This window comes from Primulina tabacum, chromosome 1, assembly GCF_025594145.1.
Source record: "Primulina tabacum isolate GXHZ01 chromosome 1, ASM2559414v2, whole genome shotgun sequence".
NCBI lineage: Eukaryota > Viridiplantae > Streptophyta > Magnoliopsida > Lamiales > Gesneriaceae > Primulina > Primulina tabacum.
Window position 1 is genome coordinate 46,502,260 of NC_134550.1, and position 22,877 is coordinate 46,525,136.

At 40.3% G+C, this 22,877-nt stretch overlaps 2 protein-coding genes across 6 annotated transcripts; both read right to left on the reverse strand.

Moving 5' to 3' along the window:
- Positions 1 to 1,175: 1,175 nt before the first annotated feature.
- On the reverse strand, positions 1,176 to 2,840 carry LOC142510502 (uncharacterized). Its single transcript, XM_075619615.1, has 2 exons — positions 2,301 to 2,840; positions 1,176 to 1,292 (listed from the first exon to the last, which is right to left on the reverse strand). The coding sequence occupies exons 1-2, from the start codon at positions 2,838 to 2,840 to the stop codon at positions 1,176 to 1,178; spliced, it is 657 nt and encodes a 218-aa protein (XP_075475730.1).
- Positions 2,841 to 18,130: 15,290 nt separating this feature from the next.
- Positions 18,131 to 21,511, reverse strand: LOC142544961 (uncharacterized). 5 transcript variants are annotated; one of them, XM_075651985.1, is made up of 8 exons: positions 21,111 to 21,511; positions 20,922 to 20,995; positions 20,707 to 20,787; positions 20,154 to 20,246; positions 19,373 to 19,492; positions 19,225 to 19,296; positions 18,948 to 19,025; positions 18,131 to 18,746 (listed from the first exon to the last, which is right to left on the reverse strand). In XM_075651985.1, exons 1-8 carry the CDS (start codon positions 21,436 to 21,438, stop codon positions 18,717 to 18,719), a joined length of 876 nt encoding a protein of 291 aa, XP_075508100.1. In that variant the 5' UTR covers positions 21,439 to 21,511; the 3' UTR covers positions 18,131 to 18,716. The 5 variants fall into 5 exon arrangements, with proteins under 5 accessions (XP_075508100.1, XP_075508093.1, XP_075508082.1 ...); XM_075651978.1 differs by having other exon boundaries at positions 18,131 to 18,751; positions 20,707 to 20,754; positions 21,126 to 21,509; XM_075651967.1 differs by having other exon boundaries at positions 18,131 to 18,751; positions 21,126 to 21,508.
- Between the last annotated feature and the right edge of the window lie 1,366 nt (positions 21,512 to 22,877).

Genomic DNA, 22,877 nt, shown 5'->3' on the forward strand with positions numbered 1-22,877 from the left:
AATACCATTGTCGAGATGCTTGCTTGAGCCCATAGATGGATTTCTTTAATTTGCAAACCATATTATTTGTGTCTTTGGATACAAAATTTTCTGGCTGCACCATATAAATCGTTTCATCAATGTCACCATTTAGAAGCGCAGTCTTTACATCCATCTGATGAAGCTCAAGATCGAAATGCGCCACCAAAGCCATTGTAATCCTTAAAGAGTCTTTCGAAAAAACCGGAGAGAAAGTCTCTTTATAATCAATGCCTTCTTTCTGTGTAAAGCCTTTAGCGACAAGACGAGCCTTATATCTTTCCACATTGCCTTTAGAATCCCTCTTGGTTTTAAATATCCATTTGCAACCAATGGGATTTGTACCTTTAGGCAAAGGGACAAGATCCATAAGTCATTGTCCTTCATGGACTTTATCTCCTCATTCATGGCATCATTCCACTTTTGAGAGTTAGAACTTTCCATGGTTTGACGGAAGTTAATAGGATCATCCTCCATCAATCCAATGTCTGCCTCATGTTCTTGAAGAATACAATGTAATCATCTGGCATTGCATTTCTCCGCTCTCTAGTGGATCTCCTTAATGGCATAGGTTCTGGAGGTGCTTGAGTTTGTTCATTTGGAATGAGAGGATCTCAAATATTGTCTTCCTGTATTGTGTCTTGGTCAAAGTGAGGAATATGATCCTGATCAATGTCCAAGACACCTATGGAAATATTTACATATTCCTCTTCAAAGACAATATCCCTTACTTTATCTCCCCCCGCAAACTCAACATCCTCAAAGAACCTGGCATTTCCTGACTCAAAAATCGACTTACTCGTGGGATCATAAAACTTGTACCCCATGGATCTTTCAGAGTATCCAATAAAATAACAACTAACCGTCCTTGAGTCCAGTTTCTTTTCATTAGGCTTGTAAGGCCTTGCCTCAGCTGGACATCCCCAAACGTCAAGATGCTTAAGACTGGGCTTTTTACCCGTCCAAAGTTCATAAGGGGTTTTGGTCGCTGCCTTAGTTGGAACCCTGTTAAAGATATATGCTGCGGTCTTTAGTGCTTCTCCCCAGAGTGATTCTGCTAAGGTAGAATGACTGATCATACTCCTCACCATGTCCTTAAGCGTTCTGTTTCGTCTTTCAGCAACACCATTCATAGTGTGCGAACCCGGCATAGTGTACTATGGGACGATACCGCATTCCTCCAGGAATCTAGCAAAAGGTCCTGGACGTTGTTCACATGAACCGTCATATCTACCATAGTATTCACCACCACGGTCAGATCTAACGCTTTTAATCTTTAAGCCAAGTTGATTTTCAACTTCAGCTTTATAGTTTTTGAACACATCCAATGATTGTGCCTTTTCATGAATGAGATAAATGAAGCCATATCTTGAAAAATCGTCATGTGAACGTTATAAAATACTGTTGACCATTCCAAGAAGCCGAAGGGAATGATACACAAATATCAGTATGTATAAGTTCTAAGACGCCTGAACACCTGTTGGCTTCAAATCTCCTTTTGTTGGTTTGTTTTCCCTTTATACAATTAACACAATTATTAAAATATGTGTAATCTAAAGGTTCAAGAATTTCGTCTGACACGAGTCTCCTTATTCTCTTTTCAGAGATATGACCCAATCTTTTGTGCCATAACGCAGCTGAATTCTCACTGGTTAATTTTTTTTAGTGCCTCTACTTGTTTGCAGAGATTCATTAAATGAAGCAATAACATCCAAAGAATAGAGATTATCGTATCCTGATAAAGAACCAGAACCAACCAATTTTGAATCGAGAAACAAACTGAATATTCCATTTCCAAAAGAACAAGAATAACCAAATTTGTCCAATGCAGAAATGGAAATCAAATTCCGTCTAAAAGACGGCACAACAAATGTTTCATAAAGATCCAAATATATTCCAGTCTTTAACAATAATCTAAATTTTCCTATTGCCTCAACTTCAACTTTGTTGTCGTCACCAACATAGATGAATCTTTCAACATCACTTGGTTTTCGGCAATCCAGGCAACCCTGCATAGACACACTGATGTGAGTTGTTGCATCAGAATCTATCCACCACGTGTGTCTAGGCACTGAAGTTAAATTAACCTCAGAACAAACCATATTCAGAAGCATACATTTCTTAGCACGCCAAGCGTGATAATTACTGCACTGCTTCTTCATATGCCCATCACTGCCACAGAAAAAACAACCAGAACTTTGAGAATCACTAGGATTCTTCTGTTGTTTCTTCGGAGGCTGTGTATCCGCAGCTTCCTTATCCTTTCGTTTCTTTCCTTTAACCTTCGAGGTAGAGGCATAATGAGCACTTTTTGTCTTGTCTTGCTTCAACCTTTCCTCTTCCTGGACATAGTGCGAGATGAGCTCATTCAGAGACCAAGTCTCTTTCTGAAAGTTATAGCTCACCTTGAAATGGTTAAACTGAGGAGGAAGAGATATCAAAACTTGATGCACCAGCAAGTCCTCAGAGAGGTCAAGCTTTAGTGCTTTCAACCTTGAAGCAAGATGAGATATTTCCATAATGTACTCCCTGATGTTGCCCTTACCCCTGTACCTCATTGAAACGAGGCTTGCCAAAAGTGTACCAATTTCAGACTTTTCACTTTTAGCAAACCTCTTTTCGAGGTCTTGAAGGAAAGCCTTAACCGTAGCAATGTCGCTAGACATTGTGCCCCTGAATATTTCTGGAATGGCCCTCTTCATGATCATCATACACATGCGATTCGATCTCTCCCACCTTTCAAACTCCCTCTTTTCATCAGAGTTACTCTTATCCGTAATGGCGGGAGGAGAGTCAACCCTTATCGCAAGGTCCAAATCCATGACTCCGAGAACTATCAATAAATTCTCTTGCCACAATTTAAAATTCGAGCCATTTAACATAGGAATAGAATTTATGTTGGAATGAATATTTGCAGGAGTCAAATCTGAACAGAGAACAAAAAAAAAACAAAATATACATGCTCAACCAAATATCCAAATAAAATAATCAATAAATTCAAATAATGTAAACCCCATTAACAGAATATCGTGCACTCCATTAATGTTTCATCTTTGGACAAAAGATTAACTTGTAAGTGATATCCTGGTGCAGCAGTCAAACATTGACAGTAAATATCATGTCAAATAACAACCTTCCTTTAGGTCGATTTATTATTCACATGAAAAAACCGAACAAATATCACATGTTTACCACCACAAGTGCATATGTAATTATATTAAATATTAACCTTCCTTTGGGCCGATCAATATTCATATAAATCACATATACCTAAAATCCTTTTGTATTTCGAAATAAAATTAATTTCCATAAAAGAGGTCACTTTGGCGACCCGACCCGAATCCCTTTTTAAATTTACAACCAAATCTTTTTACCAAAACTGAAACTTTAAAAGATTTGGTTTTCAACCAAAATATTTTCCAGATCTGAAACCATATCAAAAAAATTTCAGATCTAAACCAAAATAATTTTCAGATCTGAAACCATATCAAAATATTTTCAGATCTGAAAACATATCAATATATTTTCCAGATCTGGAGCCATAACAAAAAGTTTTAAACAAAATTTTCTTTTCCAGATCTGGATCCAAATAATATGCAAAACTTTAAACAAATCTCAATGATTCAAACATGAATGGCTCTGATACCACTTGTTGGGGAAAACCCATAAACCGCAGAATCCATCATGATAAATCATCAAGAATTTGAGTGAAAACTTAAACGGAAGCGTACCTGAAGCCATAATCTTGAATTCTTTAGAACGTGTCTTGATCTTCCAGATCTACGCGCTCTTTCCTTGAGAGAATCTTTTAGTTTCTCATCAGAACTATTTTCTTAATGGGGGAGAGAATAGTGAAAGTGATAACGCGAGACAACCCACATTACATAATTATTCACATATAAGCCCATATAAATAAATTGACCCAACATTGATTGTATAAATAAATCTATAAATGAGAAATTTCATGAAGTTGATTTATATTACAAGCTTTCGATAAAATTGTCGCTAATTTGCCTACGATTTTCTTAAAACCGTGGGAAAATTCAATTTAGCTAAGGAATTCGAAATACTGTCGCTAAATTTAGCGATTGATTTTTGAACATCGTCGCTGATGTGATCTGTCTGAAATGGATGAGCAGGGTAAGCAACTCCAACGGATCAAATCAACAATTTATTGTGTTTTGGGAATTTTGAGTGAAGATAATGCCTTGGACATCACCTGTAAATAAGAAAGTAACTCGTGAATAGGCGCCGGAGGGGTGTCCGGCGTGGCCACTCCGATGTTTAAGTCAACAGGCTTTTCAGGTAGACACAAGCAATATTTGAGAGAAAATATGTGTAATGCTTGAGAGTTGAAAGATTTCATACCTCCTTAATGACATTAATACCTGCTATTTATAGTAAAAAATGGGGTAGGTACCTCGATTTTCATGCCACCTACTAAGTATGGCAAGTCGGCTGCCCATACTTATAGCTTCTGATGGCTTCTAGGACACTCCAAGCCTAAGTTGTTCTGACAGATTAGACTGCATGTATCAATCATACTCGAGTGTGGTGCAACTCTCGATGTAACCCGGGTAGTCGATTATCCGGATAATTATATGAGATCCCAGGCTATGATGCTGGCCCGGGCAGAAGAGAAAATGTCCGGGTAATTGCGTGAGAGACATGCTTCTTCAGTAAACGCTCTGGAAGAGACGTAGTGCCCGGGTTCTTGAGGATAGTGCCCGGGTTCTTGAGGATAGTGCCCGGGTCCTCAATGACCCGGATCCTTATGGGGGTATCACCACCCATCCCTAAAATAGTCGGGCTAGAGCTTGACTCGTTGTCCCGATCAGTCATACCTGTAGTTTTGTAAAAACATAACCCAGAGTAAATAAGAGCATTAGCTCTTCAAATATTCCACAGATGTGATGGGGTGTCGTGGTCCTATATCTCCCGGGTTTTGAATATTTTTCATTTAGTATTCTCGGGAAGTCCAAGGGGTGTCATTATGACGCATGCGTTAGCATTTATATTACCGAAAATCGTTTCATATTCCGAGAACTCGATAAGTCTGACACATTGATATTCGTGTGCGTCCTTTCATCTGTTCGGCTCAACTTCCAACAATTCATCTTGAAAGTTTGTGTTTATAGATCAACGGCTGCGATTGGCTCCTTTCTCCTGAATAAATGAGAAGGCATTTCGCCTGGTTTAAGACCTTTTGACTTCTTCAATATTAAATGCCACTTGTCTATAAATAAGATGATTGAAATGAAATGTGAATATCAGTCCAATATGTCGAGTTCAAGTGATTCCACTGCTTGCAGTAGTACGCACGTTCAAGTAACAAGTGAAATACGTCCTCATCTGGAGGATTTGAAGAGGACTATTGAAGAGTACATCTGGGTAAAGGTCATGTCTACCTGGTACAAGATTCAAGATCTTAACAACGCGCACCAAAATGGTTTGGCTTTTAATCGTGCACAAAGAGCAGTAGCGAGGAAATATAAGCGAGAGTTTGAAGTAGATCGAGTTGAAAATCTTGCCACCGATCAAATTCTATTGCATGCGATGCTGTGGAAGGAATGACATCAGCTGAACAAGATCTTAACTGCTGAGTCCTTTACCAATCTTCGGATTCACGAATTGACCGATTGGATAACTGTGTGGCAAGACTCTGTATCTTCGATAATGGATGTCATAACATGGCATTGAATATTTTCTTAATAAAATATTTAATTGACGTACGTTGTTTCTTTAATCTTCTCCGGGATTTTGATAAGATGCTAGGGCCTCAAATCTCCCGGGCTATAAAATAAGATGCCGGGGCCTCAAATCTCCCGGGCTATAAAATAAAATGACGGGGCCTCAATTCTCCCGGGTTATGATGTGGTATCATAATGATGCACGAATCAGCATTAAATTCCCGCCAAAAAAACGTTCCATATTCCGAGATGGATAAGATTGACGCCTCGATAACTGTATATGTCCTTTCGTCTGTCTGGTACAATTTACGATGTGCATCCTGATCGTCCACGTGAACCTAAGTAAACGGCCGAGATCTATTCTCACCACCTATATATATTAGGCCTCCTATTACAGAAAAAATACTTGCAATTTCAAAATCTCGGCGAAACCCTTGCAAATTTTGCTCTCGAACCTCCTCCGTGCCAGCTCCTCCAACTCCGACGATCATTTGTCGCTTCAATCACCAACTTTTCTCTCTTTTAAATCGTAAGTTCTTTCTCACGATTATGTCTAATTCTACTTCTTCTACCTCTGGAGCCAATGCGCGAGGCTCTCCTAGCAATGAGTCCACCGCACTGCGCTCTGACTCCCCTCCGTCTCCCCCCAGCCGTTCTATCACCCAAACCTTGAAAATCCTTCCAACCAATCTCTCTTCTTCAAAACCCTTATCCTCGGGCACTTCCCGAGCTCTTGGAAAGGACAAAGGTAAGGGAAAAGTTCGGGCTTCTGACCATCCTTCCACTGAGATCCCGGGGGCTCCTTGGTTCTCCTCAATGAGCAGCACTTTGCGCTCGAGGGCGGACGAGGAACTCTGATCTTTGGGGTCTATTCCTTCTTCTTTCTCCATTTTAGTACCCGAGCCTTCTGATAGGGCTAATAACCCTCCTCCCGGGTATACTACTTTCTTTCGGGACCAAGTCCGAAATGGTCTCCGATTTCCTATCCCCTCTTTTTATATTGAGGTCGCCAAGTTCTTTGGCGTACCAGTTAACCAATTCCATCCTAATTCCTTCAGGATTATGGCCTCGGCCTATGTCCTTTTCAAGATGAATAATTATCTCATCACTCCCCTTATTCTCCACTATTTCTTTTCTTGCCGGCTTGGGGACAATGCATTTTCCCTGACTGCCCGGCTAAATGCCTGATTCCTTGATGACATCCCTTCCTCTCAAAAGGGATGGAAAGGAAAATTTTCTATTTTCAACTCCCGGGTCCTCTTTCCTGTCTGACCGGGTTTCTCCCTTCCCTTCCCCAACAACCTACCATTCCCCAGTCCTACAAATTCGAGGAGCCTTTCCTTGTGAGGCAAACCTTGGTGGAGAGGCGGAAGTACTCCTCTTCTATTCTTATCTCAGATGAGAACCTAATTACCTACGGGTTGAGTGCCCGTGCTGAGGACCCTTTGGACAGGGTGATTGACGAGGTTGCTGTCTCGGGCGCTCAACCCGGTAATTCGTGGTATCCTAGTCTTGTTTTTAGAGTTTCATACTATTTGTGCTGAAATTTCTTCTTACTCTTGTGCAGATAACTCAAAAATGCAGGAGGCCTTCGCCAAAAAATGGGCGGCTGAAAAGGCAGCCAAAAAGAAGAAAATGGCAGCCCGGAAAGCTGTCCTTGAGAAGAAATAGGCCAAGGAGCAGGCAGCCCTGGCAAACTGAGTTGAATCGGGCAGAGGCCCAACAAGAAGGGGTGACCCGGGATTCATCCCAGGAAGACCCTGAAGACCACGTCCCTCTGACCCAAAGGAAGCAAAAGGCTATCACAAGCCCGAAGCATACTTTGGCCGAGGACAGCCGGGAGGTGGGTCAAAGCTCCTCTCCTGTGACCCGGTCAACCACCCCTCTCCTCCAACGATCTGACCAACAGCCTCCTCTCCTAGAGTTTGAGCAACAAACCACTCAACAACCTCCTCTCCTCGAGCAGCCTCCCCGAATAAATATTCTTGAGGAGGGGCCTTCGGCACGGGGGATGAAGATTTTCAAACAGCTTCTCACTCCTGACGAGGAGGCTTGCTTGAAGAATGCTCGTGCCTCTGCCAAAATTTTCGAGGGCTCGAACAAGCTCTTGTCGGTAAGTTTTTGTTAGTCCCTATAATCTTTTCTTACTCCGATCACTGTTGATTCTTATTGTTCTTGTTTTTAAACAGGCCGCTCACCTGCTGATCTCGGCTTTCGAGGAGGTTGGCGGGGCTGCCACTACCTCTGGTAAGCGAGCCCGCTACTTCCAAGATAATCAAGAGAGGCTACAAGAGGAGTTAGACCGGGCTCGAGCCGCTCACGAGGAGGAAGTGGCTAAATTGCGCTCGGCCTTGGACAAGGCCCAAGAGGACGTCAATGAAGGCCTTGTCCGAGAGGAACGTCTGCAAGGCTCTCTGTCTGTTTTGGAATCGAGGATTCATGCCCTTTCTGAACAGGTAGAGGTGCAATTGCATCGGGCCGAGAGAGCTGAGAGCGCCCTGGCCTTGGCTGAGTACAATAAAAGCAAATGCCAAGCTTCCTTCCTCCAATCTCCCGAGTTTAAGAAGGCCGTGGTAGACAAGGCCTACCCTCTATTTCAGACCGGCTTTGAAAAATGCCGGGAACAATTTGAGGAAGCCGGACTCCTGCCCCAAGATAAGGAAAATTTTCCTGATTTTGGTCTGGCCATTGCATCCCTTCCCAAGGATGGCGAGGAGGGGAAGGAGGCGGACCGAGAAGAGCAGCCCGGGCCTGAACATGTAGATATAGACTAGGATTTGTACTTGTATTTTTCTTCTTTCATTTGCTTTTGTTTGTAACTTTTAGGCCTCCGGGCTTTTATTAATGCAATCTTTCTTTCCTTTTAATGCTCTTGTGTTTTTCTGAAAAATACTCAGCATCCGGTCCTCATAATAACCGAGATATTTGATAAGTCATCAGAAATTTCTAAGTGTACAAGAACTGATCGGGGACTTACCATAAGTACCCAGGCTTCCCTTCCAGATAATATAAAAGTAAAACATTCGAGACGCAAAAGATTTAAACTGAGTTTGAAAGCATATCTCGAAATCTCAGATGGTCGAGGTGTGGTTCCCCGAGCCAGGGTGTAGTGTCCTGGGCTTTTAAGAACCAAGGTGCGGAGCCTTGGGCCGGGGAGCATGTCCCGGGACTTCGGAGTGGTCGAGGTGTGGTGCCCCGAGCCAGGGTGTAGTGCCCTGTACTTTTAAGAACCAAGGTGCGGAGCCTTGGGCCGGGGAGCATGTCCCGGGACTTGGGAATGGTCGAGGTGTGGTGCCCCGAGCCAGGGTGTAGTGCCCCGAGCCAGGGTGTAGTGCCCTGGGCTTTTAAGAACCAAGGTGCGGAGCCTTGGGTCGGGGAGCATGTCCCGGGACTTGGGAATGGTCGAGGTGTGGTGCCTCGAGCCAGGGGTAGTGCCCTGGGCTTTTAAGAACCAAGGTGCGGAGCCTTGGGCCGGGGCCTAGTAATTCCCGGGATACGATAACAGAAGCATTCAGAATATGCTCTGAGAAAATATATCTTCATTTATTTCATCCATCAAATAATTAAATCTGTCATGCATAGTACTTTTTTAAATTAAATACATTCCAAGGCCTTTTGAGGGAGTCCTTGCGTATCTTCTAGATAAAAAGATCCCGAGCTGACTCTCCGAGTTATTTTGTACGGTCCTTTCCACCGAGCTTCCAGCTTCCCAACTTCCCCAGAAGGTTTGACTTTTTTCATGACTAGATCCCCTACTTCGAAGTCTTGGATTCGGACTTTTTTGTTATATGATTTCATAACCCGGCTCCTGTATGCTTCCATTCGAATGAATGCCCGGTCTCTTTTTTCTTCTATTAAATCCAATTTCATGGCCCGGCTCTGGTCATTGTCATCCGGGTAGGATGCTATCCGGGAAGAAGTTTGCCCGATTTCTACTGGAAGGACTGCTTCAGAACCATATACCAAGTTAAAAGAAGTTTCTTGAGTAGGTGCCCTAGGAGTAGTTCTGTAAGCCCAGAGAACACTGGGTAATTCCTCCACCTAGTCCTTTCCTTTGCCCTGAAGTCGGGTTTTCAATGCTTGTACAATGATTCTGTTGATTACCTCTGTTTGGCCATTAGCTTGAGGATAGGCAACAGACGTGAAAGACTGAGTGATCTTCATCTCCCGACACCATGATATAATTTCTTTGCCCTGAAATTGTCTCTCATTATCTGAGATTAGTCTTCTGGGCACTCCAAACCGGCACACAATGTTCTTCCATAGAAATTTTAATACTTCCTGCTCAGTGATTTTTGCCAAGGGTTCGGCTTCTACCTATTTGGAGAAGTAGTCCACAGCTACTAACAAGAATTTTTTCTGAGCTCGGGCAATTGGGAAAGGACCCACGATATCGGTGCCCCATTGATCAAAGGGGCAAGATGCCCAAATAGGCTTCATGAGAGTAGCCGGGTTGTGCTTAAAATTTGAATGATGTTGACAGCCCTCACAAGTTTGGACCACCCGCGCAGCATCTTGACTTAAAGTTGGCCACCAGAAACCAGCAAGCATTGTTTTTCGGGCCAAAGACATTCCTCCGAGGTGCTCGGCACAACATCCTTCATGAATCTCTCGGAGTACATAATCCACCTCTTTCTCAGATAAGCATTTCAAAAGAGGTCCCTGGAATGATCTCATGTACAAAATATTATTTAAGAGAACAAACCTGGGAGCTTGTCTCTTAGTTTTCTGAGCTCGGGCTCTGCCCTCGGGTAACTCATTATTTACCATGAATTTGATCAGAGGTGTCATCCAGGATTCCTCTGGTTCTGATAACATTTCTTCCTCAGTAGAAAGGATCAACCGGGATGCAAGACCTCCCGGGTACTTACCTCTGACAAAGAAGCAGTCATTTTTGCCAGAGTATCCGCCTCACTATTCTCTTCCCGGGGTATTTGTTCAATCCCCCAATCTGCAAAAACTTCTGTTCGGGCTTTGATGAGCTGTAAATATTTTAGCATCTTGTCATCCTTAGCCTCATACACGCCCTTTATCTGTTGAGTGATGAGTTACGAATCTGAATATACAATAATCCGGGAAGCCCCGACTTCCCGGGCAGCTTGAATACCAGCCAGAACAGCCTCGTACTCGGCCTCTTTGTTGGTTACCCAGGAGTCAATCCTCAGTGCTAGTTTAATTTTTTCTCCCGGGGGATATATTATCACAACCCCTACTCCGCACCCGGCAAGGCTAGACGCCCCATCCACGAATACTCTCCATACTTCTTCTTCATTGGGTTGGATCATCTCGGATAAAAAATCTGACAGAGCTTGTGCTTTGATGGCCATCCGAGGTTTGTATTCGATGTCATACTCCCCCAACTCTACTGTCCATTTGATCATACTCCCGGACACCTCAGAGTGAGTCATGATCCTGCCAAGAGGACTATTGATAAGAACAACTATTTGATGTGACAGGAAGTAAGGCTGTAGCTTCCGGGCAGTCATGACCAAGGCAAGAGCAATCTTCTCTACTTCACTGTACCGGAGCTCGGGTCCTCTTAGAGTATGACTGACATAATAAACATGCTTTTGATCAGAGCCTTCTTCTTTTATTAAAACCGAGCTGACAGCATACTCCGTAGTAGACAAATAGACATATAATTTCTCCCCGGGCTCCGGCTTCACCAATACAGGGAGTTCTGCAAGATGAATCTTCAAGTCCTGGAAGGCTTGTTCACATTTATCATCCCATCCAAACTGTTGGGCCTTCCTCAAAACTTGAAAGAAAGGATAACTTCTATGCGCTGACCGGGAAATAAATCGAGAGAGGGAAGCAATCCTCCCGGTCAACTTCTGTAGTTCCTTGACAGATCGGGGAGATGGCATGCACAGCACAGACTTGACTTTCTCCTGATTCACCTCGATCCCCCGAACTGTCACTATGAATCCCAAGAATTTGCCACTCTTTACGCCAAAGATGCACTTGGCAGGGTTAAGCTTGATCCCGTACTGCATGAGAGTGACAAAAATTTCTTCCAGATCAACTAATAAAGCTTGCAACCTCCCGGGTTTTGTCCAGAATATCATCCACATAGACTTCCACATTTCGCCCCAACTGCATTCTCGAAGACTTTGTCTATTAGACGCTGGTAAGTAGCCCCTGTATTCTTCAACCCGAAAGGCATTACAATATAACAAAATGTACCTCCCGAGGGGATGAAGCTGGCTTTATCTTGATCACTCTTGGCCAGGGGGATTTGATGATACCCCTGGTACGCGTCCATGAAGCTTAGCCATTCGAAGCCCGATGTGGAATCCACCAATTGATCAATGCGGGGCAGAGGATAATGATCCTTGGGACAAGCTTTATTAAGATCGCGGAAGTCTACGCACATGCGCCACTTCCTGGTAGACTTGGGCACCGAGACCACATTCGAGAGCCATGAAGGGAATTGAATTTCTCGAATGTGGCCAGCCTTCAGGAGTTCTTTTACTTGCTCATCAATAACTTTGTCCTTTTCAGGACCAAAGTGTCTCTTCTTTTGCTTTACCGGGCGAGATCCCGGGAGAATGTTCAGTTGGTGTTCCGATATTAAGGAAGAAATCCCTGTCAGCTCCTGTTGGGACCAGGCAAATACATGGATATTAGCTTTTAAACAGTTGATTAAACTAACCCGGGTGGATGTACTGAGATCCCGAGCCACCCGGATTTGTTGGCCTGGTCCGACTTCTACTATCTCCTGCTCTTCTTCTGCTACAAAATGCACTTCCCCTTTTTCCACCACTCTTCCTCCTGCTACATCCACTCTGGTTTTCTTCTCCTCCCTCTTGGATTTGCTCTGATCCGCCCGGACCACTTCCACATAGCATTTCTGAGAAGATGGCTGATCTCCCTGGACTTCTCCCACCCTGGCTCCCACAGGAAACTTTATCTTTTGGTGGTACGTAGATGCCACAGCCCTCAGCTCATTCATGACCGGCCTCCCTAGAATGATGTTATAAGATGATGGGGAGTCTACCACAGTGAAAGAAGTCATCACCGTTTTCTTGAGATCCTGGGAGCCCAGGGTTAGTGGTAAGATAATCTCCCCTTCCGGGTAGACCACATGGCCAGCAAAGCCAAAGAGGGCAGTTTCCACAGTTTCCAAGTGATAGCCCTACAAATCCATCTGCACAAAGGCATCTTTAAAAATTACATTTACAGAGCTGCCCGAGTCAATAAAGACTCTCAGAATGTCATAATTTGCCACCCGGGCTTGGATCATCAAGGCATCATTGTGGGGTAGATTCACTCTCTTTAAATCCTCGGGGCCAAAACTGATGACCGCCTCGTTCTTCCTCATTCCTTCTACCTCCATACACTCCCTCCTACTCCTCGACTTCCTCGCTCGGTTGGAGTCTCCGTCAGTAGAGCCTTCCGATATCATTTTTATCAATCCCGTAGCAGGGGGTGAATTTTTTTTTCTCTCAAGCTCGGGCTCTCTTCTTCTCTCCGGGCTCTCATCTCGGACTATTCCTCATACCTCCTCCCCGGGCGCTGGACCCTGGCTGCCTAGATGTCCAAGGTGGCAATCTCGGCTCTCTGTTGTTGTGACTGGGTCCGGGAATGGAAGATGAGACATAATTTCCCTTTAATGTTTTGCAATCTTCAGTGTTATGGTAACACTTTTTGTGGAAGGTGCAAAATCCTCTCTTTTCTGGCAAGGATAATTGATGGTCCGGGGCCAGGTCTCTACTGCATTCTTGTACTTCCCTTTCTCGCGCAATCTTCAGAGGCACGTACTGAGAAAAATGCCCTGGATTACTCCTCTTTTGCCCCCTCTCCTCGGCCTTAGACACCCGATCTCCTCTCTCCTTCTTAACAGCCTCCCTCTTCTGTTTCTGAGCCTCTTCCATGTTAATATACTTCTCTGCCCGGGACAATAAGTCCTCAAAATCCCCAGGCACCTTCTTAGTTAATGATTTAAAAAACTCACCCTCTCTCAGGCCCTGGGTGAATGCAGTAGTCTTTGTCTCAGTGGCACAAGTCGGGACATCCAGAGCCACTCTGTTGAATCTTCGTATATAAGCCCTCAAACTCTTCCTCCGGGCTCTGCTTGACTTCGAAAAGACTAAAAGCAGTCTTCTTGTACTTTTTGCTGCTACTGAAATGGTGTGAGAACATCTTTTGGAAGTCTCTGAAAGAACTAATACTTTGAGGGGCCAAACCTTCGAACCACCTTTGAGTCGAATCCACCAATGTTGTCAGGAACACTTTACACTTGATTCTATCAGTGTAACAGTGTAGCATGGCCATGTTCTCGAATCTGGCCAGATGTTCCTCTGGGTCTGCGTTGCCATCTAATCCTTTATTTTGGCTGATTTAAAGTTCCCGGGAAGAGGTTCCCGGACAATGATTTCAGCAAACGGGCATCCCCTAGGAACTGCCCGGGAAGTGCCCTGATTCTCCAACTGTCCTTCCAGCACCTTCATCTTTTGTCTCAACTCCAACAACTCTTCTGCCAGGGTAGGAGATTTGGACCCGGCGCTAGATTTCTTGTCTTCTCTTCCCATCTCATCCTCCCTCATCTCCTGCTCCTGCTCATGCCCCTATCTATCCCCGGACGGTGTAACATGATGAGATACTTCTTTCCTGGCCATAGCTTGCTTTATGGCATCAGATACAATCTTTTGTAACTCCTCCGGGGTTAAAGTAATGAGATTTGGTCCAGTGTTATTAACACCGGCTTGTCTTGAAGTCTGCCCTCCATCATCATGGGCGCGAGAATTATCTTGGTTGGTTCTTCTTGTACGAGCCATATCAACGTCTTGAATTCAAGTTTCCCACAGACGGCGCCAATGATGTGATATGTTTGAAATGGATGAGCCGGATAAGGAGCTCCAACGGATCAAATCAACAATTTATTGTGTTTTGGGAATTTTGAGTGAAGATAATGGCTTGGACAGTACCTGTAAATAAGAAAGTAAATCGTGAATGGGCGCCGGAGGGGTGTCCGGCGTGGTCACTCCGATGCTTAAGTCAGCAGGCTTTTCAGGTATACACAAGCAATATTTGAGAGAAAATATGTGTAATGCTTGAGAGTTGAAAGATTTCAGACCTCCTTAATGACATTAATACCTGCTATTTATAGTAAAAAATGGGGTATGTACCTCGATTTTCATGCCACCTACTAAGTATGGCAAGTCGGCTGCCCATACTTATAGCTTCTGGTGGCTTCTAGGACACTCCAAGCCCAAGTTGTTATGACATATTAGACTGCATGTATCAATCATACTCGAGTGTGGTGCAACTCTCGATGTAACTCGGGTAGTCGATTACCCGGGTAATTATATGAGATCCCGGGCAGAAGAGAAAATGTCTGGTTAATTGCGCGAGAGACAGGCTTCTTCGGTAAACGCTCGGGAAGAGACGTAGTGCCCGGGTTCTTGAGGATAGTGCCCGGGTCCTCAATGACCCGGATCCTTATGGGGGTATCAGTCGCTAAATTAACATTTTTTTAGGTGTAAACTCAAATAAAATTAATATATTGATCGAGGTTCATATTAGAACAATTATTTCTGTACTACTAGTGGTGCATGTGATATTTGAAACTGGTGTCAAAGTGGTTGTTGCGGCTCTCAATGATCAAAGTTAGAATCCACTATAGCTTTGGATTGATAGTTGAATATTGCAAGGGTCTAGCTCATTATTTTTCAAGTTGTAATTTTGTTGTTCAAATAGATCAGCAAATCAAACGGCTTACACATTAGTTAGGGTCACTGCTTATATGTTTGATCGTATAGACTGAGTCTACACTCTCCCTATATACTTTTATTTCAGATGTAATAACTCTCAACTCATATTTATAATATATATTAGTACATCAATGCACGCAACTTTTTTATAATTTATTCGATTTATATTTAAATGGGGATCAAAATATAATTATAAGAAATAATGATGGACTACATTGTAATTTTGATATATAAATTAAAAAATAAATTGAAGAATAAAAGAATAAAAAAATGACCTCAATAAAAATTGAACATATAACCTAAACACCAAGAAACAATGACTCTATCCGCTGAACTACATATAACTTGCAATAAAATTTTAACATTTTATTAATATATATAATTATTAAAACAGACCATGACATCAAAGTTAGTTACTATAAGTGTCTCAAACTTAATAAAATAGTATATATATATACATTATAACAAAAAAATCACACAATTTTTGTAAAATTTTATTAATATTTTAAGGAATAAATTTTAATTTGGTAATATAGCAAACAAAAAACTCTTATATTACTGTTGCGCTGATACATGATACCATCTATTATAAACTTCACGAAAACTCATATGATATCGTCTCACAGCTTATTTTGTGAGGTAGATCTCTTATTCAATTTGTTTTCTAAAAAAATATTTATTCTTTATGTCAAAAGTAATATTTTTCACTCTAAATATGAACCGAATCGACACATATCATAGATGATACCCCATGGATGGGCCCACTACCCCTGGCTCATCCCAAGCCACGGGCCCAGGTATTTCTCTATAAATACCAGGTTTAGGTGTTTAGTTCAGGGATTCAATAGATAGCTTTTCAGCAGTTATATCCTCAGTCTCTAACTTGAGCATCGAAGGGGCTACGCCAAGACACCCTCCTGGTCCCCCTTCTAATGGTTTTATTCGTGATTTCAGGCTCAGGGCAATCTCGAAACATGCGTCTGGACTAGTGACACTTACTGGAATCGGACCATAAATTTCCATGAGTACCAATATATATAGAAAATATTATTATAATTAATCTGTTACTTATTTTAAAAATATATATTCAAGTAATTGTAGTTGTCTAATCGTTTAGACTCATAAAATTAAAGTTATATAGGGTACATGTGAACTTCCTATTAAGTCATTTTTAAATGTTTTCATGGACAAACATTTAAATTATCTATATGTTGTCATCATTATCATCAGAGATATTGGTATATATCTATATTTATATCAATATAATACTATATTATAATATACTATACTATATTATAAAATATGAGGATAATACACTAACTGATTTTGATGTAACAAATTTCATTCACTTTGAAAATCTATAAAATATGTTTATTTATCTTATATGAAAAATATATGATAAATATTCTAACTGTATAAATTAACATGTATCACGTGCATCGGACCACTGATATATTATTGAGGGAGAGTACTCATGTGTTATTACTTCTTGTTGATAATGCACTCAATGCTTAGAATTTAATGTGAAGAAATAAATCAAATATAATTAAATTTTACCGTGATTAAACTCGACATATAAAAAATCACAAAAATATTATCTCATAAATTCGCGAGACACCTAATTTTTTGCGAATAGGTCTCTTGTGACACAATCTCACGAATCTTTATATATGAGACGAGTCAACCCTATCGATATTACCAATAAATTTTTGCCATTTTTTGCATAGTTATATTTCACAGTAAAATGATAACAAAAAATAAAGCATCGCTAGTACGAGAATCCTACGGTCAATCCGATTTGACGCAAAGTGGGGTCAATTGAATTCGGAACAAAGTCCGAATCCGGTGCATCCCAAGTCCATTCACGTGCAAACCTGTTACTTATGTCGGGTACAGTGGACCATTACCCGCTTCTGCTTTGGATCCGCTCCATCCACCTCACTCGGCAAATTATAATTTTTAGTGCTTATTTAAATCAAAATGATACCTATAATTACTTGCATCTCTCCCCAATTCTTGAATTTGTAGGGTCTGTATTCCCTGTTTCATACTTTCTATTCCATTGATTTTAATCCACTTAAATCAATAATATAAACATTTTTAAGTATTCGCGTATAACAATACCTAAATTGTTCATAAAAAGTTTGGATTACAAAAAATTTAAGGCAAAAACTTGTGTGAAACGGTCTCACGGGTCGTATTTTGTGACACAGATCTCTTATTTGGGTCATCCATGAAAAAATATTATTTTTTATGCTAAGATTTTAATGTGAATATCGATAAGTTTGACATGTCTCACAAATAAAGATTCGTGAGACCGTCTCACAAAAGACTTACTCAAAATTTAGTCGTAAAAATAAAAATTTTACCCATAAAATGCAATAATTATGAAAGTTCAGATATGATTTGAAGTGATATACGGACCAACAAACATTTATTGCGATTAAACGTAATCCTGTTACGTATTAATTATGCATACGAAACACCATATTGATAATAACGCTGAATAGAGAAATAAACAGCACCAATACTTTTTTTAAGGTGGTGTACCTTAAGATGCCTGTCAATAAGACAATGACAAAAGTAATCGATGCGATTATTTGAAGGCCGTAGCCTAAATTCGAGATTCAATTGTAACGATCTTCAAAACTAAAAAATAATGATAATAATAATAATCCACTAATCAAAAAGAAAAGGAAAAACCCATTTAAAAATATCAAATAAATATATTGACTTTGTCAAGAAAATATCTACAGTATACAAAGGGTGGATTGGTCCTGATTTTGACGCATCCTACATTGTTGTGATCAAGACAATTGAACAAATGACACTATAAAATCCATAAGAATTATGTGGTGACCCGGAAGAGTCGTGTCCACGAGAGTTTCGAAAGATCTTCCCCATAATGGACATGCTCGATGAGCGGTCAGAGGTTGTAATTATTACATAGGCCCGAGTGCAGAGTTGTATGATTTAGCTTACCAGTTCCAAGTTCTCCGAACATCTGCTTACCAGAATTGTTCTTCCCTTGCAGATGTAGCACTCAAGCACTCGTGAATGAGGAGTCTTCGATAAAAGGCACCTAAATGAAAATGAAAGTGCAACAAAAGTAGACCCTTTTTTTATGCCTTCATCTTAATCCTTTGCAACCCGAACCACCAATCCACTGGGTGTCTGGACGGTTTTCAGGTGGCCTGAACCAATCAGATCTCGAAGATGAAATCTTATATCAAGAGGAGAAAGTTGGAGACGCTTCTTCTCCAAAGTAGCCAACAGCATCTCTTTGTATCGCTTACGATTCAGTAAAGACAAAAGCTCCTTCCTTCCCTTCAAAATAATGTGAATCTTTAGTATGGATTTCCACATTTCTAACAGCTCATAGTGTGCATAGCATTGGCTCAATGTTGTGCAACTCGAACCAACTATTTCGTGGATACAAACAATGACTAAATGAACAGATAAAATATAATTTTGCATCTTAAATATGAACCCCAAAAATGTGATGAGTAGCAATAAGCAATACCTGTGAGAGACCTTTGAGCACTGAACCAATGTTCGGAATTGAAAACCAATACATGTTTCGATCGATAAGTTGGCAAACCTAGAAAAGAAATACAAATTAATTTCAAGTTTTTCCAACAAAATCCAAGACCCAAACACAAGTACACATCCCTCTCTCGATATGGCAAATGCAAAAGAAGAAACAGGTGAAGTAAATCGTCTAAATAAGACTCGAAGCCGCTACGTAATGGACACAAGCAGTACTGCTTTCGTGAAAAGTGAAGTGTATGTATACTCACAAGAAGACCAGTGTTAATTAATTGAGTGATGTGATCCTCTTTCACCACTCCACCCAATGACAGAAGCGAGCACTGCAAAAGATATACAAGCTGCTGCTTCAAGCACAGTTATAAATTTGAACATTTATTCAAGGAAAACAATACTCACAAGTTCTTCATGCTCAATGCTAGTATCCAACTTGGATTGTATCACATGCATTTTAAACCACTCAAAAACGGTGACATCATTTTTCTTCTTTTCTTCCAACCTTCTCATAACACCTTCAATCTAAAACAGTTCAAATACCTCTGTCAATCTTTGATCGTTAAGGATAAGATTCTTCATATGCAAGACAACAACATATCTTCTAATGTGATAGCGGTCGTACAGCACAAATTTCAACTATTCAAACAATACTCATACAGGAACAAATCACTGGGCAAGTAAAGACCCAAGAAAAATAGTCTGAAGGGAGAGTTCTAAAAATACAGGTTCTTCTATTTTTTGAATTGAGTCTGTTTTATAAGCTTAGATGAGATACAATGCACAATTTTTTCCAAACTTTTGTAACATGATTCATAAAATAACGAAGAAATAACAAATCATGGAACCTCTAGGCTCCACAAACTCCTCCGGAAAGATGAAATAACAATACGGGATCAATGTTCTAAGAATAAAAGATACATGAAAGGAAGAAATTGGAATGACCCAAAATGCACGCCATTCATAACCCAATCCCATGCATTTAGGTTACAATTTATCAGAAACAACAGTTATTTGAGAATGAAAACATACATATTTAAGTATTTTCCTATAATCATAAGAGCACCAATTCCATGTACAAAATTTAAAGACTCGAGGAAAAATAGGCATGGACAAGTCACACCATTAACTGTTGAATTATGATTAGAAAAAAGGAATCCAGAAGGATCTAAATAAAAAAACCAACCTGTTTCACGTAGTCATCCATAAACATTATGGCATGATCATCCTGTCCAGTATTTAACTTAAATACACGCAACACTCTGTCCCTTCGCAAGGACTGCAGAGGATTAATAAAACAAGAAGGACCATTACATCCATTAATCATGAACCTAGTGAATAGAGTAAAATAAAGAAAAAGGTGAACAAAGAACATTTAGTTGAGAAGTGAACTTTAAAGTTTTCTGTATGGCAATATCCAAGATGGTCTTCTTATGGGGTGATTATGATTTTGTTTTCCATTAGCCTTTTTAAAACTATGTGCATTCATCACAACCACAGGACTTTGAGCGTGTGCGCACGATAATCACCCCATAAGAAGACCATCTTGGAATACAGTTCCTTTTAGGAGAATAATGCATGATCATTAGTAATGATAAATAAGGAGATAAAACAGTGAAGCATGATTTCAATCATTAAAACATACCTCGAATCAAGTAAACAATTGAAGTAATAATCACATTCCAACAAGAAAAAAATATATCTATAAGAAAATGTAAATGTTAAACAAGCTACTTAACCTCTAAATCTCGGTCCACTTGTGTCCTATCCACTATGCTGCTGTACAACTGTGACCGCAAAACAAAAGGTTGAACAGACACCTGAATACACACAGAACTCCAAAATTGGAAGCTTTGCAAACAAATAAAATTGAACTGCCTTGAAGAGATTCATAAAAGAGTAAATATATTAAACTTCCAAAATTTCAATATTGTACGTGAGAGTAAATAAAGACCTTTTCAATAGCTGAAAACTGAGCTCGCATCATCTGAAGAGCAACCAGAGTATCATTAAATGAGAAATCCTCCTCTGTGAAGCAAAGTACGCAAAATCAAACGATATCATAACAATGAGTCCAAGAAAGTTTAGGAAGAAAACAATCGGACAGACAATAAAGCATAAGAAGGAAAGTATATTGTTTCACCTCGGAAGGAAAAACCTGAACAATCAGCCACATTTTCCGGGTCAGTTTCCTCTCCGGATTCTTGATATCTTGGGCGTTTGCGGCCTGTGGACGGCTGTAAATCCCCCATTTTCTGGCTCACACAAATTACTACAATCAAATAAAACCTCTTTCTGGATAAGTCTTGACTTTTGTTGTCTCTTATCTCAATTTTCTTGCCTTTTCTCTTGATTCTTGTTTTCGAGCTCAAATCTCTCTCTACTCTCCAGATTTTTTCCCTTCTCTGCCCAAATATTTGAGCCAATTTTTCGGATTTTATATATCCTAGCGGATGATGCGTGTTCTGCATAAAATTGATACACGCATAATCTAATTTGATCTTTAATATTTAACAAAATCTCAATTTGATCCACTTTCTTTAGAATTTCTATGTTTTATCATTCTAATAATTTGCTCAAGTTGGTCTTTTAGATATAAATATTTTTCAAAAATACCCAAAATAACCATGGTAGTATTATTATTATTATTATTATTATACAAGTGTGTGAAAATGATATCAGAACGTACGCTCATTTATTTCATACATATAAATTATCGTTATTAATTAATTTATCTTGTCGAGGATGAGATAATTATCAAATTATGGATCCGAACATATATTGCATATTAATTTCAGGTTTTATTCCAATGTTTTGGAATATGTAAAACAATGAAATATGACAAATGTTAGCTATCATGAACAACCAGGAACATATGACTTATCAAATTACTAAAACAAAATATGATTCAAAATATTATATTCCTAGAAATAGACCTGGATTCCACTAAAGTCTCGGGAGATCTTAAAGAAATTCAAAATATGGTGCAAAATTATGGCAACCAGCTATATTTTATACCACGAAAAATTGAAGAAATCATTGGGAAAAAAAATTATTGGAACGTTGAAAGATATTCAAACAAGAATCCTAATCTTGGAACAACAAATCAGTTCTAACAATAGAATATCGGGAGGAGGTTATCGCAATTTTTTAGCACCGAACTCTTATTACATCAAATAGAGAAGATAAAACCATGACTCTCTAACTCCCAAATTGCCCCGACGGTACATTGGCGTTGCCATTGAAATAAAACAAGTGGGATGGTGTAACGACCATGGGCTCCCTCGGGGGCCTTGTCCCTCTTGGGTTTCCATTGGGGTATTTTTCCTCACTGGCTTTCCCATGCGTCATTACTCATAGAACTTCTCCAGCCCAGGCACTGGAGCTTTTACTTTCCCAGGATTAGAACCCAAGACCTCCTGAACTTATATAGGTCTTGGCAGCAATCCTGGTACCAGTTGGGCTAACTGAAACGTCTGCTATTCGTTTTGCTTAAAAATTACTAGAATTTTTTTTCTAACTCTCATAATTCGGCCGACCTTTAAACAAATTATATAAAATAATTTGCCACCATTTAAAAAAATAAAACAACCAACTAGTATTTGAAAAGTCAAAGGAAATCTTCAAAACATGAAATCGTCCAACGTTTTACCAAACCCCAAAAACAATAAATTTAAAAAATGTAGCTCATACTAAAGCTCTCAAAAATTTCTCAATAAGCATAAATAAATAGTCATAAAATATTTAACATAATCATAAACGTAAATACGGAAAATAGAAGCGCTAGTCCTCGGGTCATGTGCACCTCCAGTCCAGTCAAATCAGGCATCCAAGCCTCCCTCGACATTATTATCATACTCACCTGCATCATTCACACCTAGTGAGTCTAAAGACTCAACACATCATGATA